The sequence below is a fragment of the Primulina tabacum genome, chromosome 12, assembly GCF_025594145.1.
Source record: "Primulina tabacum isolate GXHZ01 chromosome 12, ASM2559414v2, whole genome shotgun sequence".
NCBI lineage: Eukaryota > Viridiplantae > Streptophyta > Magnoliopsida > Lamiales > Gesneriaceae > Primulina > Primulina tabacum.
Window position 1 is genome coordinate 34,798,347 of NC_134561.1, and position 17,023 is coordinate 34,815,369.

At 38.4% G+C, this 17,023-nt stretch overlaps 1 protein-coding gene, 1 long non-coding RNA gene and 1 pseudogene across 2 annotated transcripts in view; 1 reads left to right on the forward strand and 2 right to left on the reverse strand.

Moving 5' to 3' along the window:
- The window catches only part of LOC142520090 (uncharacterized), a 109,606-nt gene that overhangs the window by 56,966 nt on the left and 35,617 nt on the right, over positions 1–17,023 (reverse strand). The gene's annotated exons all lie outside the window — the stretch shown is intronic.
- LOC142520101 (uncharacterized) lies at positions 3,769–7,015 on the reverse strand (annotated as a pseudogene).
- On the forward strand, positions 14,279–16,618 carry LOC142520102 (iron-sulfur cluster assembly protein 1-like). The gene is made up of 3 exons (XM_075623075.1): positions 14,279–14,684; positions 14,928–14,982; positions 16,210–16,618. Exons 1-3 carry the CDS (start codon positions 14,387–14,389, stop codon positions 16,367–16,369), a joined length of 513 nt encoding a protein of 170 aa, XP_075479190.1. The 5' UTR covers positions 14,279–14,386; the 3' UTR covers positions 16,370–16,618.

Consider the following 17,023-nt stretch of genomic DNA (forward strand, 5'->3'; position numbering starts at 1 on the left):
CCCTAAATCTCCCGTGAGTATCACTTGGCGCCGTCTGTGGGAACACTTGAGTTGAGACGTAGAGATGGTAGGCAAGAAAGGAAGTAGAAGAGTTACCTCGGCATCATTGCGTCCTCAGAGGGGACCCGAACAATCTCATGCTGAGACAAGACAAGAACAACCGCATCTTGAGACGAGACATGAACAACCTCGTCAAGAGGCCAGAACTGAGCAGCCCATCCACGAGACGAGGGTCGAGCAAACCCATCCCAATGAGAATGTGGGAAACTTGACCCTGGAACAGCTGAGCCAATTTATCACTCGAACAGTGGATGAGGCCATGAAGAGGAATCAAGAGTCTATGTTTGCAGAAGAGCAGGCCGCTCGCCAGGAGCGAGAGGAGAATGTGAAGGGCAGTCGGAGTAGGGTGGAGGAGACGCGACCCCTCCCAAGTGAGGAGAATCCGGAGATGTATGAGATGATGAGGTGAGAGTTTGATTTTTCCTGCTAAGGCCCGGCTTAGCAGAGGAGTTAAAGGGTGGAGGTGTTGATTCTATTTTCCTGCTAAGGCCCGGCTTAGCAGAGGAGTTAGGAGATGATGAGGTGAGAGTTTGATTTTTCCTGCTAAGGCCCGACTTAGCAGAGGAGTTAGATGGTGGAGATGTTGATTTTATTTTCCTGCTAAGGCATCGCCTAGCAGAGGAGTTAGAGGGTGGAGGTGTTGATTTTATTTTCCTGCTAAGGCCCGGCCCGGCTTAGCAGAGGAGTTAAAGGGTGGAGGTGTTGATTCTATTTTCCTGCTAAGGCCCGGCTTAGCAGAGGAGTTAGGAGATGATGAGGTGAGAGTTTGATTTTTCCTGCTAAGGCCCGACTTAGCAGAGGAGTTAGATGGTGGAGATGTTGATTTTATTTTCCTGCTAAGGCATCGCCTAGCAGAGGAGTTAGAGGGTGGAGGTGTTGATTTTATTTTCCTGCTAAGGCCCGGCTTAGCAGAGGAGTTAGGAGATGATGAGGTGAGAGTTTGATTTTTCCTGCTAAGGCCCGGCTTAGCAGAGGAGTTAGAGGGTGGAGGTGTTGACTTTATTTTCCTGCTAAGGCATCGCCTAGCAGAGGAGTTAGAGGGTGGAGGTGTTGATTTTATTTTCCTGCTAAGGCCCGGCTTAGCAGAGGAGTTATGAGATGATGAGGTGAGAGTTTGATTTTTCCTGCTAAGGCCCGGCTTAGCAGAGGAGTTAGAGGGTGGAGGTGTTGACTTTATTTTCCTGCTAAGGCATCGCCTAGCAGAGGAGTTAGAGGGTGGAGGTGTTGATTTTATTTTCCTGCTAAGGCCCGGCTTAGCAGAGGAGTTATGAGATGATGAGGTGAGAGTTTGATTTTTCCTGCTAAGGCCCGGCTTAGCAGAGGAGTTAGAGGGTGGAGGTGTTGACTTTATTTTCCTGCTAAGGCATCGCCTAGCAGAGGAGTTAGAGGATGGAGGTGTTGATTTTATTTTCCTGCTAAGGCCCGGCTTAGCTGGCTTAGCAGAGGAGTTAGAGGATGGAGGTGTTGATTTTATTTTCCTGCTAAGGTATCACCTAGCAGAGGAATTAGATGGAGGAGTTGAATTTTATTTTCCTGCTAGGGCCCGGCCTAGCAGAGGAGTTAGAGGGTGGAGGTGTTGAATTTAAATTTTCCTGCTAAGGTATCACCTAGCAGAGGAGTTGAATTTTATTTTCCTGCTAAGACCCGGCTTAGCAGAGAAGCTAGAGGGTGGGGGTAGTGAATTTTTATTTTCCTGCTAAGGCATCACCTAGCAGAGGAGCGGAGTTTGAGAGGAGAAAAATGTTATTTTCCTGCTAAGGCATCGCCTAGCAGAGGAGAAGAGTGGATGAGGAGAATTAAATTTATTTTTCCTGCTAAGGTGTCACCTAGCAGAGGAGTTAGAGGGTGGAGATGTTGAGTTTTTATTTTCCTGCTAAGACATCGCCTAGCAGAGGAGCAAAGTTTGGGAAGAGAAAAATTTATTTGGTTAGTCGATAACAAAAGATGTTTACGGGGATCGACCTGCCCGGTCAGGTCGCGGGGATCGACCTGCCCGGTCAGGTCGTGGGGGTGTGGGGGCAACGCCCCCATAATTTTTTCAGAAATCACACAACCATTCGCAAGGGAATATATCAAAATTCTCAACGTACTGGACGAGCGCTCGATGCGTTGGGCGAGCGTGAAGAGGCGAGCGAGTGGCAGGCGTGCTGGGGGCGCCGGGCGAGAGCTTGGCTGGGCGAGCAGGCATGCTGGGGGCGCCGGGCGAGAGCTTGGCTGGGCGAGCGTGGCGCTCGACGAGGGCGAGTGCTTGGCTAGGCGAGCGTGGGCGCTCGGCTGGGCGAGCTTAGGCGAGGGGGCGAGGTGGCGAGGGCGAAGCTTGGGCGAGGTGCCTGGGCGAGCGAGGGGCTCGGATGGGCGCTCGGCAGGAGACGAGGGGCAGGGGGCTCGGCTGGGCGAGCTCGGCAGGGCGAGCGGGAGGATGGCGAAGCGCGGCGCACGGGGCTGGGCGCTTGGATGCGTGGGGCTGGGCGAGCTTGAATGGGGTTTTGGCGAGGGTAGCGAGGCGAGGACTCGGGCATGGGGGGGGAGAGCTGGTGAAAGAATTGAAGAGAAAACTATAACAAGATTGCGATATGATTTAATTTGTTTCCAAATCTTTGGAGACTGACAAACGACCGGAAGAAAATACACAACACGTACCCGGTGACCCGAGGACAACACATCTAATCGAACTTTGAACCTACGATTCAGTTCGACTCGGGAGGGGAGACTGGTGATACCCCATGGATGGGCCCATTACCCTTGGCCCATCCCTAGCTCAAAAGGAAGACAAGCCCATCAAGGGCCCATGTATTCTCCTATAAATACCAGGTTTGAGTGTTCAGTTATTGGATTCACTATATTGTTTTCAGCAGCGCCCTTAGCTGCTCCCCCCATATATCCTCAGTCTCTGACTTGAGCGTCGGAGGGGCTACGCCAGGATACTCTCCTGGCCCCCTCCTAACGGTCTTATTTGTGATTTCAGGCCCAGGGTAATTTTGAAGCCCGTGTCTGGATTAGTGACGCTTGCGTGGATCGGACCCTAAATCTCCCGTGAGTATCAAAATGTATTACGTTAAATTTAAATATATATTTAACAATAAATTATTTGTTGATATGATGCGACGGTGAATCGAAAGTAATAATAAATAAATACAGTGGAAGATATAAAAATCACACGAAAAAATATTTTTAATACATGTTCGTGATTTTATCGGGGAAAAATATTTTTGAAAAGTACTAAATATTACTTATTGGTAAAAATTTGTGTAAGACGATCTCACGGATCGTATTTTGTAAAACATATATCTTATTTGAGCCATCCGTAAAAAAATATTATGTTTTATGTTAAAAATATTAATTTTTATCGTGAATATCTATAGCGTTGATCCGTCTCACATATAAAGATTCACAAGACCATCTCATAAAAGACTTACTCTTACCTATTTTATTCTATTTTAAAAAGGTACATTTTAATTGTGAGACGTCTTTCACCGAAGCACAACAGGAATAGAATAATTCTGTGAGACTTTATTCTACATATGGATCAAGCTCACGCACAAAGATCCGAAATTTATATAAAAAAAATTAGTGGATATAATATAACATTTTTATTATTTTAAAGATTTTATGTACAAAATTTAAAATTTTCACAAGTGAAGTACATCAATTTTGAAGTTTTCTACCTGACCGGTGACATGCCTTCTCGATCTAGCGATTATGATTACATGAAAATGTAGGAAAATCCTCCATACATTACATACACCAAGAATTCTGACAAAAAAGAACTTGATAACCTCGGGTTGAAACACTACAAAAACTATCACGGAAAACATCGAAACACTAAATCGAAATATCGTTAGAAAATATCACAATAACACAGACGGTTTGACCTTGAAACAACATATAACTAGCAGTTGGCCTCGAAATCTTTAAAATACGGACAGGACAATAGCCAAATTAAGGAACTCTCGGTTTGTTATCCCAGATTTCTCTGGCCTCTAGAAGTTCAGGGCAATATCGTTGTGCCAACAAATCAACACGTTCCGAAAATGGCTTGGTACCATAGTTACCGATGTGCATAACCATTTGGTTCCAACGCTTCTGACACAAGTCTCCAGATCTGTGATCAAGAAGAGTATCCCAGTCCACATCTTCCATGCAGCCTGCATCCATGAGATAAAGGTTTTTCAGCATGCGATAGTCGTCAGAGTCAGCCCACAAGCCTTCAGCCACCATAGGTGATGTCAACTGTTTATACCACTTTATGCAACAATTTGCTTGAGCTCGAGTGGATAATTTGTCGCTAATTGCTGTCCAAGAGATGTTATCCCGCAGCATCCCATGTTTCGATCTTTTCTCTTCAGTGAGTTTCTGTTGCAGATCGATGTTCACCAGATCAAAAAGGTCCTGATACTCTTTCTGTGTCCACTGTCCTTTATTCATGTTTTGCAGTTTTATTCTACGCCAAGTATCCTTTACATGCCATCTATGTCTGCCAAGTTCATCAGCCAATGCCTTCCACTCGTTACCAATAAGCTCCTGGTACTTCAGAATTATATCGTACTCTTCTTGAGTCCATTTTCGGCTCGCGGACCTTCGAAATAAGAGTTGAGCACGATAATAGACAGCACTATATGGCCTATAGGGTATGGCAGCTCCTATCTCTTTCCAACAACCTCTCAACTCAGGGTGCTTTCTATTATTCAAAACCATATCCAAACCATCTTTACCCAAATCATGATCCTCTATGTAACGATAAACAGCTGCTTTAACAATCTCGTTTTCCTCTGGAGTGAACCGTTTACCTCGCAGTAGGTTATCTTCATCATATATCTCCTTGGTATTGGAATCATCAGAAAGAGGGAAAACCTCAACCTGACCAGAAAAACTCACCTTCTTATTACTTTTGGAAGGCGTAGGATCATCTAAATCATTACCCACTAGTTTTGCCTTTTTATTCTTACCTTTATTTGCCTCTTCTACTTCATTACCATACGTCTTGTTCTTTTTCTTCCTTGCCTCTTCTACTTCATTACCATACGTCTTGTTCTTTTTCTTCCTTCTTTTATGTTTCTCCATATCTCCACCCTCGTTATGTTCATCCTCTACAGCCTTCTTTTTCTCTCTCTTAACCATTTTAGAAAAATCATCGTTGAGGTCCTCGGTGATCGACTCATACATTTTTTTACTCTTACTTTCATTTTCCATTGTCATATTTTCCTCCAAACCATCATAAATTATGGACTCCTCAGCTCCAACACAATTACCTTGTGACTCTATGCAATAATCATCCTTGCCATCTGTTCTTCCTCTCTTCCTTTTCTTCGCCTTAACCTTCTCAGTAACACTACCTTCAATATTATCATCAAATGTCCCACCCTGTTCTCGGTCTTCATATTCTCTATCTACGTCGCCAACGTTATGGATTTCCATTGATATTTGTTTCTTCCCTTCTTTCTTAGCTGCATTGCCACTTTTATGTTTGGAAACTTTTTCTTCCACTGGCTTTTCTAGAACCTCATTTCCCTCAAGTTTCCCAACCTCGTATCTTGGGAAATAGCATGCCTCATTTTTACTCTTTCTCTTCTTTATTTTTTCCTGATTCCTTGCATCCTCACTGCCATCTTCACCATAAACACCGATCAATTGTCCGTGACTTGAATCCTTCTCCATGTCAACCTGCCTTAGCATCTTTCACTTCTTTATTTGCCTTCTTTTCTTTGTTCTTTCTAGGATTCCTATTCATTTCAGTAATATCTTCGGTCTGAGATCTATGCTCATGCTCACTCGCCTCATTCCTACCAACATTCTCAATTCCATACAATCCCGTGACGCTTTCTTTACCAGTTTTACCTTTCTTTAACTTTTTCTCAATCCTCTTCTCCATCTTCTGGAGCACATTATTCTCATCTCCTTGACCTCCCATTAAACTTCCTCCTTCTCCCCCTCCTCCTTCTTACTAGTTTAATTCTGAATGAAAGAAATAAAAAATAAACTTAAAAGAAAGGTGAAAGAAAACCAAATGCTGAATGCTCTCTTTACAGAGAATCCACGCGTTTACAAGAAAGAAAACAAAATGCATGTTCAATACACTACTTGTAAAGCATTCCAAAAATGTCACCTCCAAACATCACCAAACATGTGCATTATAGAAGATCGAAAAAATAAAGGAATGAATGCCTATGATAGATAAAGAAGTAATCCAAACCGATTACATCACCACACAACCTATATTATATCCAATCATAACTTCTGAACTCCCGTTACTTCTTCAATGGCCACCTCAAATTTATAAAGAATCAATTCTATAAATTTTCAACTTGTGTCAAAAATATCCCATAAACAGCGCAAAGAAAAGGCATTTCGATAATGCATCAACATATAGAACTGCAGTAGATGAAAACAAATACAAAGTAACAAAAATATAAGCCAAAAAACTAACCCTATATTTGGAGGCCGAATATTTCACAGAATTTGACATTTTTTGAAATTAGACATTTCACTTTATGATGGTATATGTATTTGAAGTTTGTTCGATACCTTGAATCAACTCAAAGTTTGTACCTACATCCAAAAATATAACAAATATCAATATTGATACCAAATTTAACCAAAAAATAGAGCAACCATTAAACAATTTCTTGAATCATGATTTATAACTCAATATATATATATATATAAATGAAGCCTATGACCCAGAAAACAAATGTCCTCAATCAATTTTCGAACTCCGGCGACGTACGGCGACGATTCAACGGATAAAGGGGCGGCGGTTTTCGACGGGTGTTCCGTTAGTCGCGATTTTATCTAGAAAAAGTGGTGTCAATGAAAAGCTTACGTCGAGAGCTTTCCAATCGTATAGTTACTTAAATTTTTCGGCGACCGGTGCGGCCACAATCGGCGGTCAAAGGTGGCGGAGATTTGAAAGGGGTGGGCGGAAGTTACGGTAGAGAGGGGGATATTGGATGATGACGATTATTATCTTTTATTATATATATATATATATATATTAGACAAAGACACCTCAATTTTTGAGAAGTTTTACTTAGATTTTCAAGAGCAAGTAAACAGATTTTATTTAATAATTTATTTTTTGTTAACTTGTAATAAATAATTTAATACGAATAAAAAAATAATTAGTGATTTTTTCGTAAATAAATGATATAAAGTAACAATAAACACTTTAAGTTTTTAAGATATTAATATAATCGTGTCAAGTATAAATTTTAAAGAAACAAAAATTGAGAAATAACCTATGTCAATGTGAGTAGGTCTTTTGTGAGACGCTCTCACGAATCTTTATCTGTAATACGTGTCAATCATACATATTAGGAAAATGAATTTATTGATAAGGAAACCACAAAATTCATGTTGCGGTTAAGAGCAATTACAGAAGAACATCTTATTAATTTGGGCTACCTAACTCCCACTATTTATACTACTCAACTAATTGACTGTGTGTGTGCTGACTATACACTGTGTAAGTGAGTCACTAATCACACATCAGCTCCATGTAATCAGCTGTATCTATTCTAACACCCCCCTCAAGATGTGAGTGTATGTTGTGTACTCCCATCTTGACCAATAATTCTCTAAAACGCGAAGGGTGCAACGGCTTTGTGAACAAGTCTGCCAGCTGCAATTCAGAAGAAACATGCATTAGTTTGATGATCTTTCCCTGCACTTGCTCGCGTACAATGTGACAATCAATGTCAATATGCTTCGTCCGTTTGTGAAAGACTGGATTAGAACCAATATGTATAGCGGCTTGACTATCACAGAACAACACTGATGGTTCATCTTGTTCAACTGTCAAATCTTTAAGCAGAGTTCTGATCCACAAGACTTCACAGGTTGCTGCCGCCATAGACCTGTACTCAGATTCAGCAGATGATCTCGAGACCGTTTGTTGTTTCTTCGATCGCCAAGATATCATGGACTCACCAAGGAACACGCAATAACCTGTAATTGACCTTCGTGTGTCCAAACAAGAAGCCCAATCTGCATCTGAAAAGAACTTAAGCTTTAAGTCAGATGTGCTTTTGTATAACAAACCTTGTCCAATCGTTCCTTTCACATATTTCAAAACATTCAATGCTGCCTCCATATGAGATGTGTGCGGTTTAGCAACATATTGACTCAATTTATTCACAACATACGTCAAGTCAGGACGAGTAATTGTGAGATATATTAAACGACCAATTAATCTCCTGTACGTTGTGGGGTTAGACATCAATTCCCCGCTGTCAAAGGAAAGCTTAGTATTGACATCCATAGGTGTGGACCTCGGCTTACATCCAAGGAATCCCGCCTCTGTAAGTAGTTTGGCAACATAGTTTCGTTGACAAATGGAGATGCCACATTGTGACCTAGCTACTTCTATACCCAAGAAATACTTCAATTCTCCCAAATCTTTTAGCCGAAATTTGCTGTCAAGATACGTCTTTAATTCATTTGCTTCTTTCTCGCTATTGGTAGCAATAACAATATCATCAACATAGACAAGTAAGGCAACAAAAACACTTCCTTTTGTCCTGATAAACAACGAATTATCAGCATGAGATTGCAAGAAACCAATGTCTAATAATGCAGTAGAAAATTTGGCAAACCACTGACGAGACGCTTGTTTTAAACCATATATTGACTTGTGAAGTTTGCATACTGCATTTAACGGTAATTTCTCCCCCTCTCTGCCATACCCTTGGGGCAGAGACATGTAAACTTCTTCGGAAAGGTCGCCATGTAGGAAAGCATTATTAACATCTAGTTGAATTAAACACCAACCTCGGGCAGCTGCTAAAGCCAACAATACTTTGACAGTCACGAGTTTGGCTACCGGAGAGAAGGTTTCAAGATAATCAATACCTTCTTGTTGCGTGTAACCTTTCACCACTAAATGTGCCTTGTATCGCTGCAGGGAGCCATTGGCAGAAAACTTGGCTTTATATACCCAGCGACAACCAACAACGGATTTGCCATGAGGCAAGGGGACAATGGACCAAGTGTGATTGGCTTCTAAGGCATTGAGCTCATCAGTCATTGCTTGTCTCCAATCAGGAAATACAACCGCCTGAGAATAGTGTTCGGGTTCAATGGTAGAGGAGATATTGTTGACAAGAGCAGAAAATGAAGGAGAAAGTCGATGAGAACTAAGATAAGTGGATACGGGGTGTGCTGTTGTGCACGGAAGAGAAGATGTTACCGTAAAACAATGATAATCACGAAGATGAGATGGAGTATGAACTAGACGCTTGGATCTAGTGTGCTGTGGCAAGTCAGTGGGAATTATAGTTTGGGAGTGATGAACTGGTATGACATGATCAGAAAAAATGTCGAAAGAAACGGGAGGTGACGGAGTGTCTTTAAAAGGGAAGGAATGTTCATGAAATATGACATCCCGTGAGATGAACAACTCGTTAGTCTCCATGTTCAGCAACTTATAAGCTTTATAACTCGGTGGATAACCCATGAAAACAGATTTGATTGCCCGAGAAGAGAACTTGTCCCGAGTGGAGGCACAAGTGGAAGCAAAACACAAACAACCAAAGACTCGTAAATGTGAGTAAGAGGGCTGTTTAAGATATAACAATTCGAAGGGTGACTTATTATCAAGTAAAGTTGAAGGCGTTCGATTGATCAGGTAAGTAGCTGTAAGAATACATCAGTCCAATAGGCCAGGGGAATATTTGATTGAAAAAGGAGTGCTCGAGCCACATTCAGAATGTGTTGGTGTTTTCGCTCAACAACGGAGTTTTGTTGTGGTCTTTCGACGCAAGAATGAAAATGAACAACTCCTTTTTGATGAAAGAAATCAGTAAAATTGAGTTCAAGAGCATTGTCACTCCGAACTCCCTTAATGTTGGCACCAATTTGAGTGCAGATAATTTGATAAAAGATTGGAAAAATGGTTTGAACATCACGCTTAGCTTTCAGCATGTAAGTCCAAGTAAAACGAGAATGATCATCCACGATGGTTAGGAGATATTTATGGCCTTCAACAGAAATTGGATTAAAAGGGCCCCAAATGTCAATATGTAAAAGCTGGAAAGACATTGTGCACATATTATTTTGAGAAATGAAAGGTAATCTTTTTTGCTTTGATAAATGGCAAATTGAACAAGGTATATGACTATGCTTTACAGGAGAAGAACCTAAGTACTTATTCAAAGCAGAAAGTTTAACAAACGAAGGATGTCCCATGCGAAAATGCCACAGATGTGAAAGATAAACAGAGACATTACAAAGGACTGAAGGAGATACATTCCCAAACTTGCTCAGCACATATAGATTGCCAACTCGTCTACCCATCCCAATCATCGTGGCTTGGTTTGTATCCTGTATTTTACAAATGTCAGCAAGAAAACACACTGAACAAGAAAGTGATTTAGTAAGGGCAGTAATAGAAAGCAAATTGAATTGAAATTGTGGTACGTATAGGACGTCATTAAGAACAAGATTACTGGCCAGTTGAACCGAACCAACATGAGTAACATTAATTGAAAATTTATTTGGAAGAACTACTTTGGAATTGATTTGTTTGATTGTGGTAAAAAGAGACATGGAGCAACAGATGTGATGTGTAGCTCCTGTATCCATTACCCAATCCAGGTGCTGAATAACAGAAGAAGAATCAAACAAAGAAAAAATACCATTGAAGCAAGACAATGAGGACTCGTGCTGTTGTCGTTCCAAAGTGGAATTACTCATTGTGTGAATCTTGGAGCTCAAGAGTTCAATTAGCTGATTACACTGACTATGATTGAGAGAATCAACAGATGCAGTTGAAACAGGTTCTGGAGAAACATTAGTTTGACATGCTTGAGCTCTTCTAGAAAATGGCTTTAATCCAAACTTGGGGTGTCCAGGAGGAAAGCCATGCAACTTGTAACACTTGTCTACTGTGTGATTAGTGTAGCTGCAATGAGAACAAACCTTATCACTTTTACCTTTGGTACTGATAAACTTTCTGGTGGTACCTACAGCAGCGGATGCACTCGAGGCAAATGAAGTGTCAAGGTCCAGTTTGGTAGTACCAGCAGTAATGGACCTCTGTGTCTCCTCCTGAGTTACAAGAGAAAATACCTTGGCAATACCAGGGAGAGGATCAATTAACAAGATTTGTGCGCGCACCTGTGTATAAGAATCATTCAAACCCATTAGAAACTGCATAACACATTCCTGATTGTGGTAATTCACCCAATCTTTCATCGATCCACAGCTGCAAAGTGAAGCCGGCTGATAATCTTTCAATTCATCCCAAAGTGTTCGCAACTTTGTGTAATAAGAATTAACATTTAGAGATCCTTGATTGAGAGCACTGAGTAGTTTCTTAATTTGATAAATCCTTGGCGCATTGCTCTGTTTGAACCGATCACGAAGATCAGCCCAAACCTCGTGACTAGTAGACATATACATGAGACTATCAGCAATTTCACGAGCAACCGCATTCAAAATCCATGAGATCACCATACTATTACATCGAACCCAAGCGCCGTACAAGAGATCATCGGGTGAAGGGTGAACCATAGTATTATCCACAAAAACAAATTTATTCTTGGCAGTTAAAGCCATGGCCATAGCTCTGCTCCAGGTGTTATAATTCGAACCAGAAAGCGGATGAGATACAAGAATAAGACCTGGATGATCGCCATTTTGTAGGAAGTACGGATTACTTGAATCTTCAGCAAATGTGCGATTCGCGGAAGCAAGATTTGAGCTGCTGTTACTCGGCTGACCTCCAGCTTTCACCATTATGAGAAATCGAATTAATCAAGGAATGAAGCTGATGATTTTGAAGTCGAAGCGAAGATCAATCAGAGTTTTGCTCTGATACCATATTAGGAAAATGAATTTATTGATAAGGAAACCACAAAATTCATGTTGCGGTTAAGAGCAATTACAGAAGAACATCTTATTAATTTGGGCTACCTAACTCCCACTATTTATACTACTCAACTAATTGACTGTGTGTGTGCTGACTATACACTGTGTAAGTGAGTCACTAATCACACATCAGCTCCATGTAATCAGCTGTATCTATTCTAACAATACCGATATTCACAATAAAAAGTAATACTTTTCATGGATGACCCAAATAAGATATTTGTCTCACAAAATACGACCGTGAGATCGTCTCACACAAGTTTTTTCTCAATGTTAAATATGAGTTGTAATATATTAAAAAATGGCGTAAATTGGTGTATTGATGTAATTATGTGTGATATGTTTGAGTACAATATGATATGTTATATGTAGAAATTTATAAATTTAAGAGTTTGTAAACTTTGACATTTTAATCTTGGTAAAATGTACGTGCATATTGTAATGTATAAAAGGTTTATTGTTCATATTTGAAAACTGATTGGATATCCAAAACGAATGCCTTGAGTATTATTATTTTTCGGTTAAAGCCATATGTATTATGATTACAGTGATTTTTTTATATATATTTGCAGTTGTACAAGTATTATTTCATGATAGAATTGCGCGTAAGAAAATAAAAAATGCGAAATTAGAAGGAATTTATAGAAGTGAAAATAGTTAGAAAAATAATTGAGTAAGGGCAAAAGTGGAAACAATTTAATAACATGTCTTAAATTGGACATACAATATATGCAGTATGCTCATCTTAAAATCTAGTCATATATCTACTCCGCAAATAGTATACTATAGATTTGATAATAGAGTATCCATATTTAATTCATGATAGCGATTTTAAGGTTTTCACACCTAACAACATTATTGTCGTTGGTAGATTTATGAATTTAGTAACTTTTACTTAAATATTAATTGTGATGTGATTTATTAAACAATCAATACAAGCACTTAAAACCTTAGTTTAATAAAAAAAATTTGAAAACACGTTAATGTAGACAAGATCTGGACAGATATAAAGTTTTTTTTATTTAAGAATTTGGTTGACATATTTATAACTTTGATAACCTCAATTTTTTAAGATATTTAAACATGAGAATTAATTTAATTCATAATATAACCAAATAGATTACTACAATGAGATATTAATAAAAGAAATTAAATTATATGAATAGAAGTTTTTTGGAGCTCGTAATAAGAAGAAAGAAAAGTTTTGTAGCATGTAAGTAAAAGAAATTTATGAGAGGCAATTGATGTAGTGTAAAGAAAATAAAATGTAAATACACATATGTAAGAAGTCGAAAGTAGTTTCTATATACGTAGGTTTGATAAAGTATAATCTAAAACTTTTAATAAGTTTACAAATATGCTTTACAACTAAACATTGTCTATACTATACGATAATTGTTTTATAATTCATTTAATGAACATGCTAGTTTTGATGGAGTTCGTTGGTATATGCGCTGAAAACTTTGGGTAATCTTATTCATTTGGAGAGACTTAATATGTGTAACAACGCTACATACTAAAATCTAAAATAATATAATAAATGAAAAGGTAAATAAATAATGAAAATATGAGAAGTTAGATTACATCGAGTCAAAATATAAGCAAAAAATATTAATCACGACATTAAAGACTAAATAGAAAACATATCAAAATATTAAAGATTAAATCGAGAATTATCCCAAAACAACATAACTTGTTAGGATGAAATTAATGATATTTCAAAAAAGTTTACCATTCCCCTAGTATTTTTCTACATTCATTATAATTTTTAATTTTTATATAATAATATGTTTCACAACATAAATTATTATACATATATCGTTTTTAAAATTTTAAATTTTAATATAATCTGTATTTTTTTATGTGAAGAGGTTGTTAATATTAAATCTATGTTCTAGATTTTGTTTACTGAATTTAAAATTTTCCTTTATATATAGGCAAAAACTTGTGTGAGACAGTCTCACGAGTCGTATTTTGTGAGACGAATATCTTATTTGGATCATCCATGAAAAAATATTACTTGTTATGCTAATAGTATTCCTTTTTATTGTAAATATTGACAGGATTGACCCGTCTCACAGATAAAGAATCGTGAGATCGTCTAACAAGATACCTACTCATATGTATATATATATATGTATGTGTGTGTGACTATTAATGATAATCTATACTTTAATTCATATTGTCTCTTGTTGAAAAATTATTATTAAAATATCATTGTTTGGATATCATTTTGATAAACGTTGTAATTTTTAAAATTTTATTGTATATATTTATTTGATAAAATTATTATTTTTTAAAATATTTAACGATCCAATTAGAATTAGTCATATGTGTAATGTGTGTATGAGCTTTCACCGGCCCAAGATTTCTGATAAGCTCGCAATCAAATTCCCGAATTAGTCAAACCCTAAATTCAGATTTTCATTTCCGTCGACTTTGTTCTCGAATTAATCCGAAAATGTTGAGGCACGCAGCTAATAGGGTTCTCGGCCAAGGACTACGATCTACGGCGACTTCCCCTGCGACGGTCGCGGCGCGCATGTACCATGAGAGGGTGGTGGATCACTACAACAATCCTCGGAACGTCGGATCGTTCGATAAGAGCGATCCGAATGTCGGGACGGGTCTGGTGGGAGCCCCTGCTTGTGGCGACGTCATGAAATTGCAGATTAGAGTCGATGAGGAGAGTGGGAAAATCGTCGATGCTTGTTTTAAGACCTTTGGGTGCGGCTCTGCAATCGCCTCTTCTTCCGTTGGTACGTTAGTGGATGAAATCAATGAATTATATTAAAATCACATCTTGTCTGTCTGAGCTAGGTTTACGTGTTTTGATTTTCCTAGCAACGTAAACATATAACAGATCATGTTTGGGTAAAAGGAATATCTGAATGCTAGCACTACAACTACTGTCTGTGTGTGTTCGTTATGTTCGTCCCTGTGTTTCCGCTTATTGACTTTGGCACTTGTTTTAGTTAAACAATTTGTAATTTTTATTTCAGCCACCGAATGGGTGAAAGGTAAACAGATGGAGGAAGTCATGTCAATCAAGAATACGTGAGTCCCACTCTTTTCCTTGTTCTACTGACTGCATCTATTAGGGTTGTATTTTTCTGTTTGTCCGTGAACTCCTGCATCATGTGCATTGATATGTACTACTTGATTTCTTTCTGCTTTGTAATGTTTGCTTGGCCAGACATATGCTGCTTTTGCAATACATGGCCTAAAGGTGGGTGTCTATCTCCTCCTTTTATATAATTTGGTTTGATTACAAATGCGCCAGTTCGCTCTTCACTCCTCCATTTTCCCCTCGATAGTTTTGCTATATTATTCTTAGATGCTTTGCTGTATCATAGAATTACATCATGGTCTATGTGAGTTTTTTGTTGTATTTCTTCATGACTTATTATTAACGGTCATTCCTTGGGGTGATCATGATGAAACATGCATAGAAGAGCCATATCCGTTGTTTTGTTTCCGAATTTAATGTAATACACAATGAAGTTCGGTAAGAATACCGGTAAATGAAATTTTGAACTAAGTAGCAGTCACGTGTATTTTTCTCTTTTGTGTTACTTTTAGGCCCATTGCATTTTTTTCTTTTTGTTCAAGTTTTCTCTGTCTGAAGTTCTCACATCTAATTTTCATGATTTTAGATTATTTATCTGGGTAGATCCATGATAGAACTGGATACTCTTTCTTTGTAGTTTTTATACTACTTATGGTGGAATACTGTTAACCCTCTAATGAGGTGTTCTCTGGATTGCCCCAGATGGAAGTTCTAAAATTGTACATTTTACATGGCTCAAATGATTCTTTGACGACAGAAATATTTTTTTGCTTATTTTATGATCTGCATGGAGTAGAAAGAAATAGTAAACAACCAAGAAATCTTATTATTCTCTCTGAATACAGTTCTGAGTGTATTTCAACTAGCAAGCCATCTGGTTCAGTAGTTGTTGGATATGATTATCGATATTTAGATGATATTAGGCTTCTAACCAATTGGATTAAAAAAAGTCAGGAATTTGGTGCAGAGAGTAATAATTTTGACAGACAAACAAATTTTGTCATGTTTATATATTTGGTTATATTCGTATTGTTGGCCTTGCGAGTCCATAATAAAAATACTTATTTGTTAATGGCAAGCGTACCTTTGTTGACTTGGATCGTGATTTGTGATTTTGGTACGAAACCATTTATTTTACCCCACAATTTCATACATCCTTCTTTTTCTCCTATGCGTGCTGAATGTGTTTTTCCTTGATGATATTCAAAATACAGAGAAATTGCAAAACATCTTTCTCTTCCACCTGTGAAACTCCACTGCAGCATGCTTGCTGAGGATGCAATTAAGGCTGCTGTCAAAGATTACGATGCCAAGCGTTCCAAGTCAAACGGAGGTCAGGCGGCCCCTCCTGTGGAGAAAGCTGCTGATGTCTGAGGAAGTTTATGTATTGCTGCTATTTACACATTACTCAAAAGCTCATGTATTGTATTTAAGGACAAGGACATAGTCCTTGTAGATTTACGTCTGCGTTTTTATATTCTTGCATTTTCGTTTGAGCAGCGTATGTATATATAATACACTCTTTGTGTGTATGTGAGAATAAAGAAGCCTTACTTCTCAAGGCAACAAGGCTCGCGTTTTTGAGCAAATGCCATAAAATTATAATACCAGTCGTCTTTCATGTGCGTGGGAGCATTAAATGTTATTAGTAGACCAACACAGAGAGCAGAGTGAGAGAAAACAAGAACATGGTCCACTCGGAATTTTGGCACGTGAAAGAAATGTTTGTCCTCGTAGATTTTCTGTGCACATTGGCTACTCATTTAGTTATTCTGCTGATAATGATATACATTTTTAGTTTTTGTTTTCATATATATCAAGATATTTTTATTTTGATTTTTTGTCTTTTTAGGCGTTTTAATTATTGCACGCCTTTTTTATGTTTAAATTATTTGTAGTAGTATCTAAATTTTCTTTGCATATTGACCAGCCACAAACGATTACTGATTCAGAACCAAAATGGATTTTCCAACTCATGACGACTTGCAAATTCATTACCGTGTGTCTGATGTATAAATTAATGTTTGT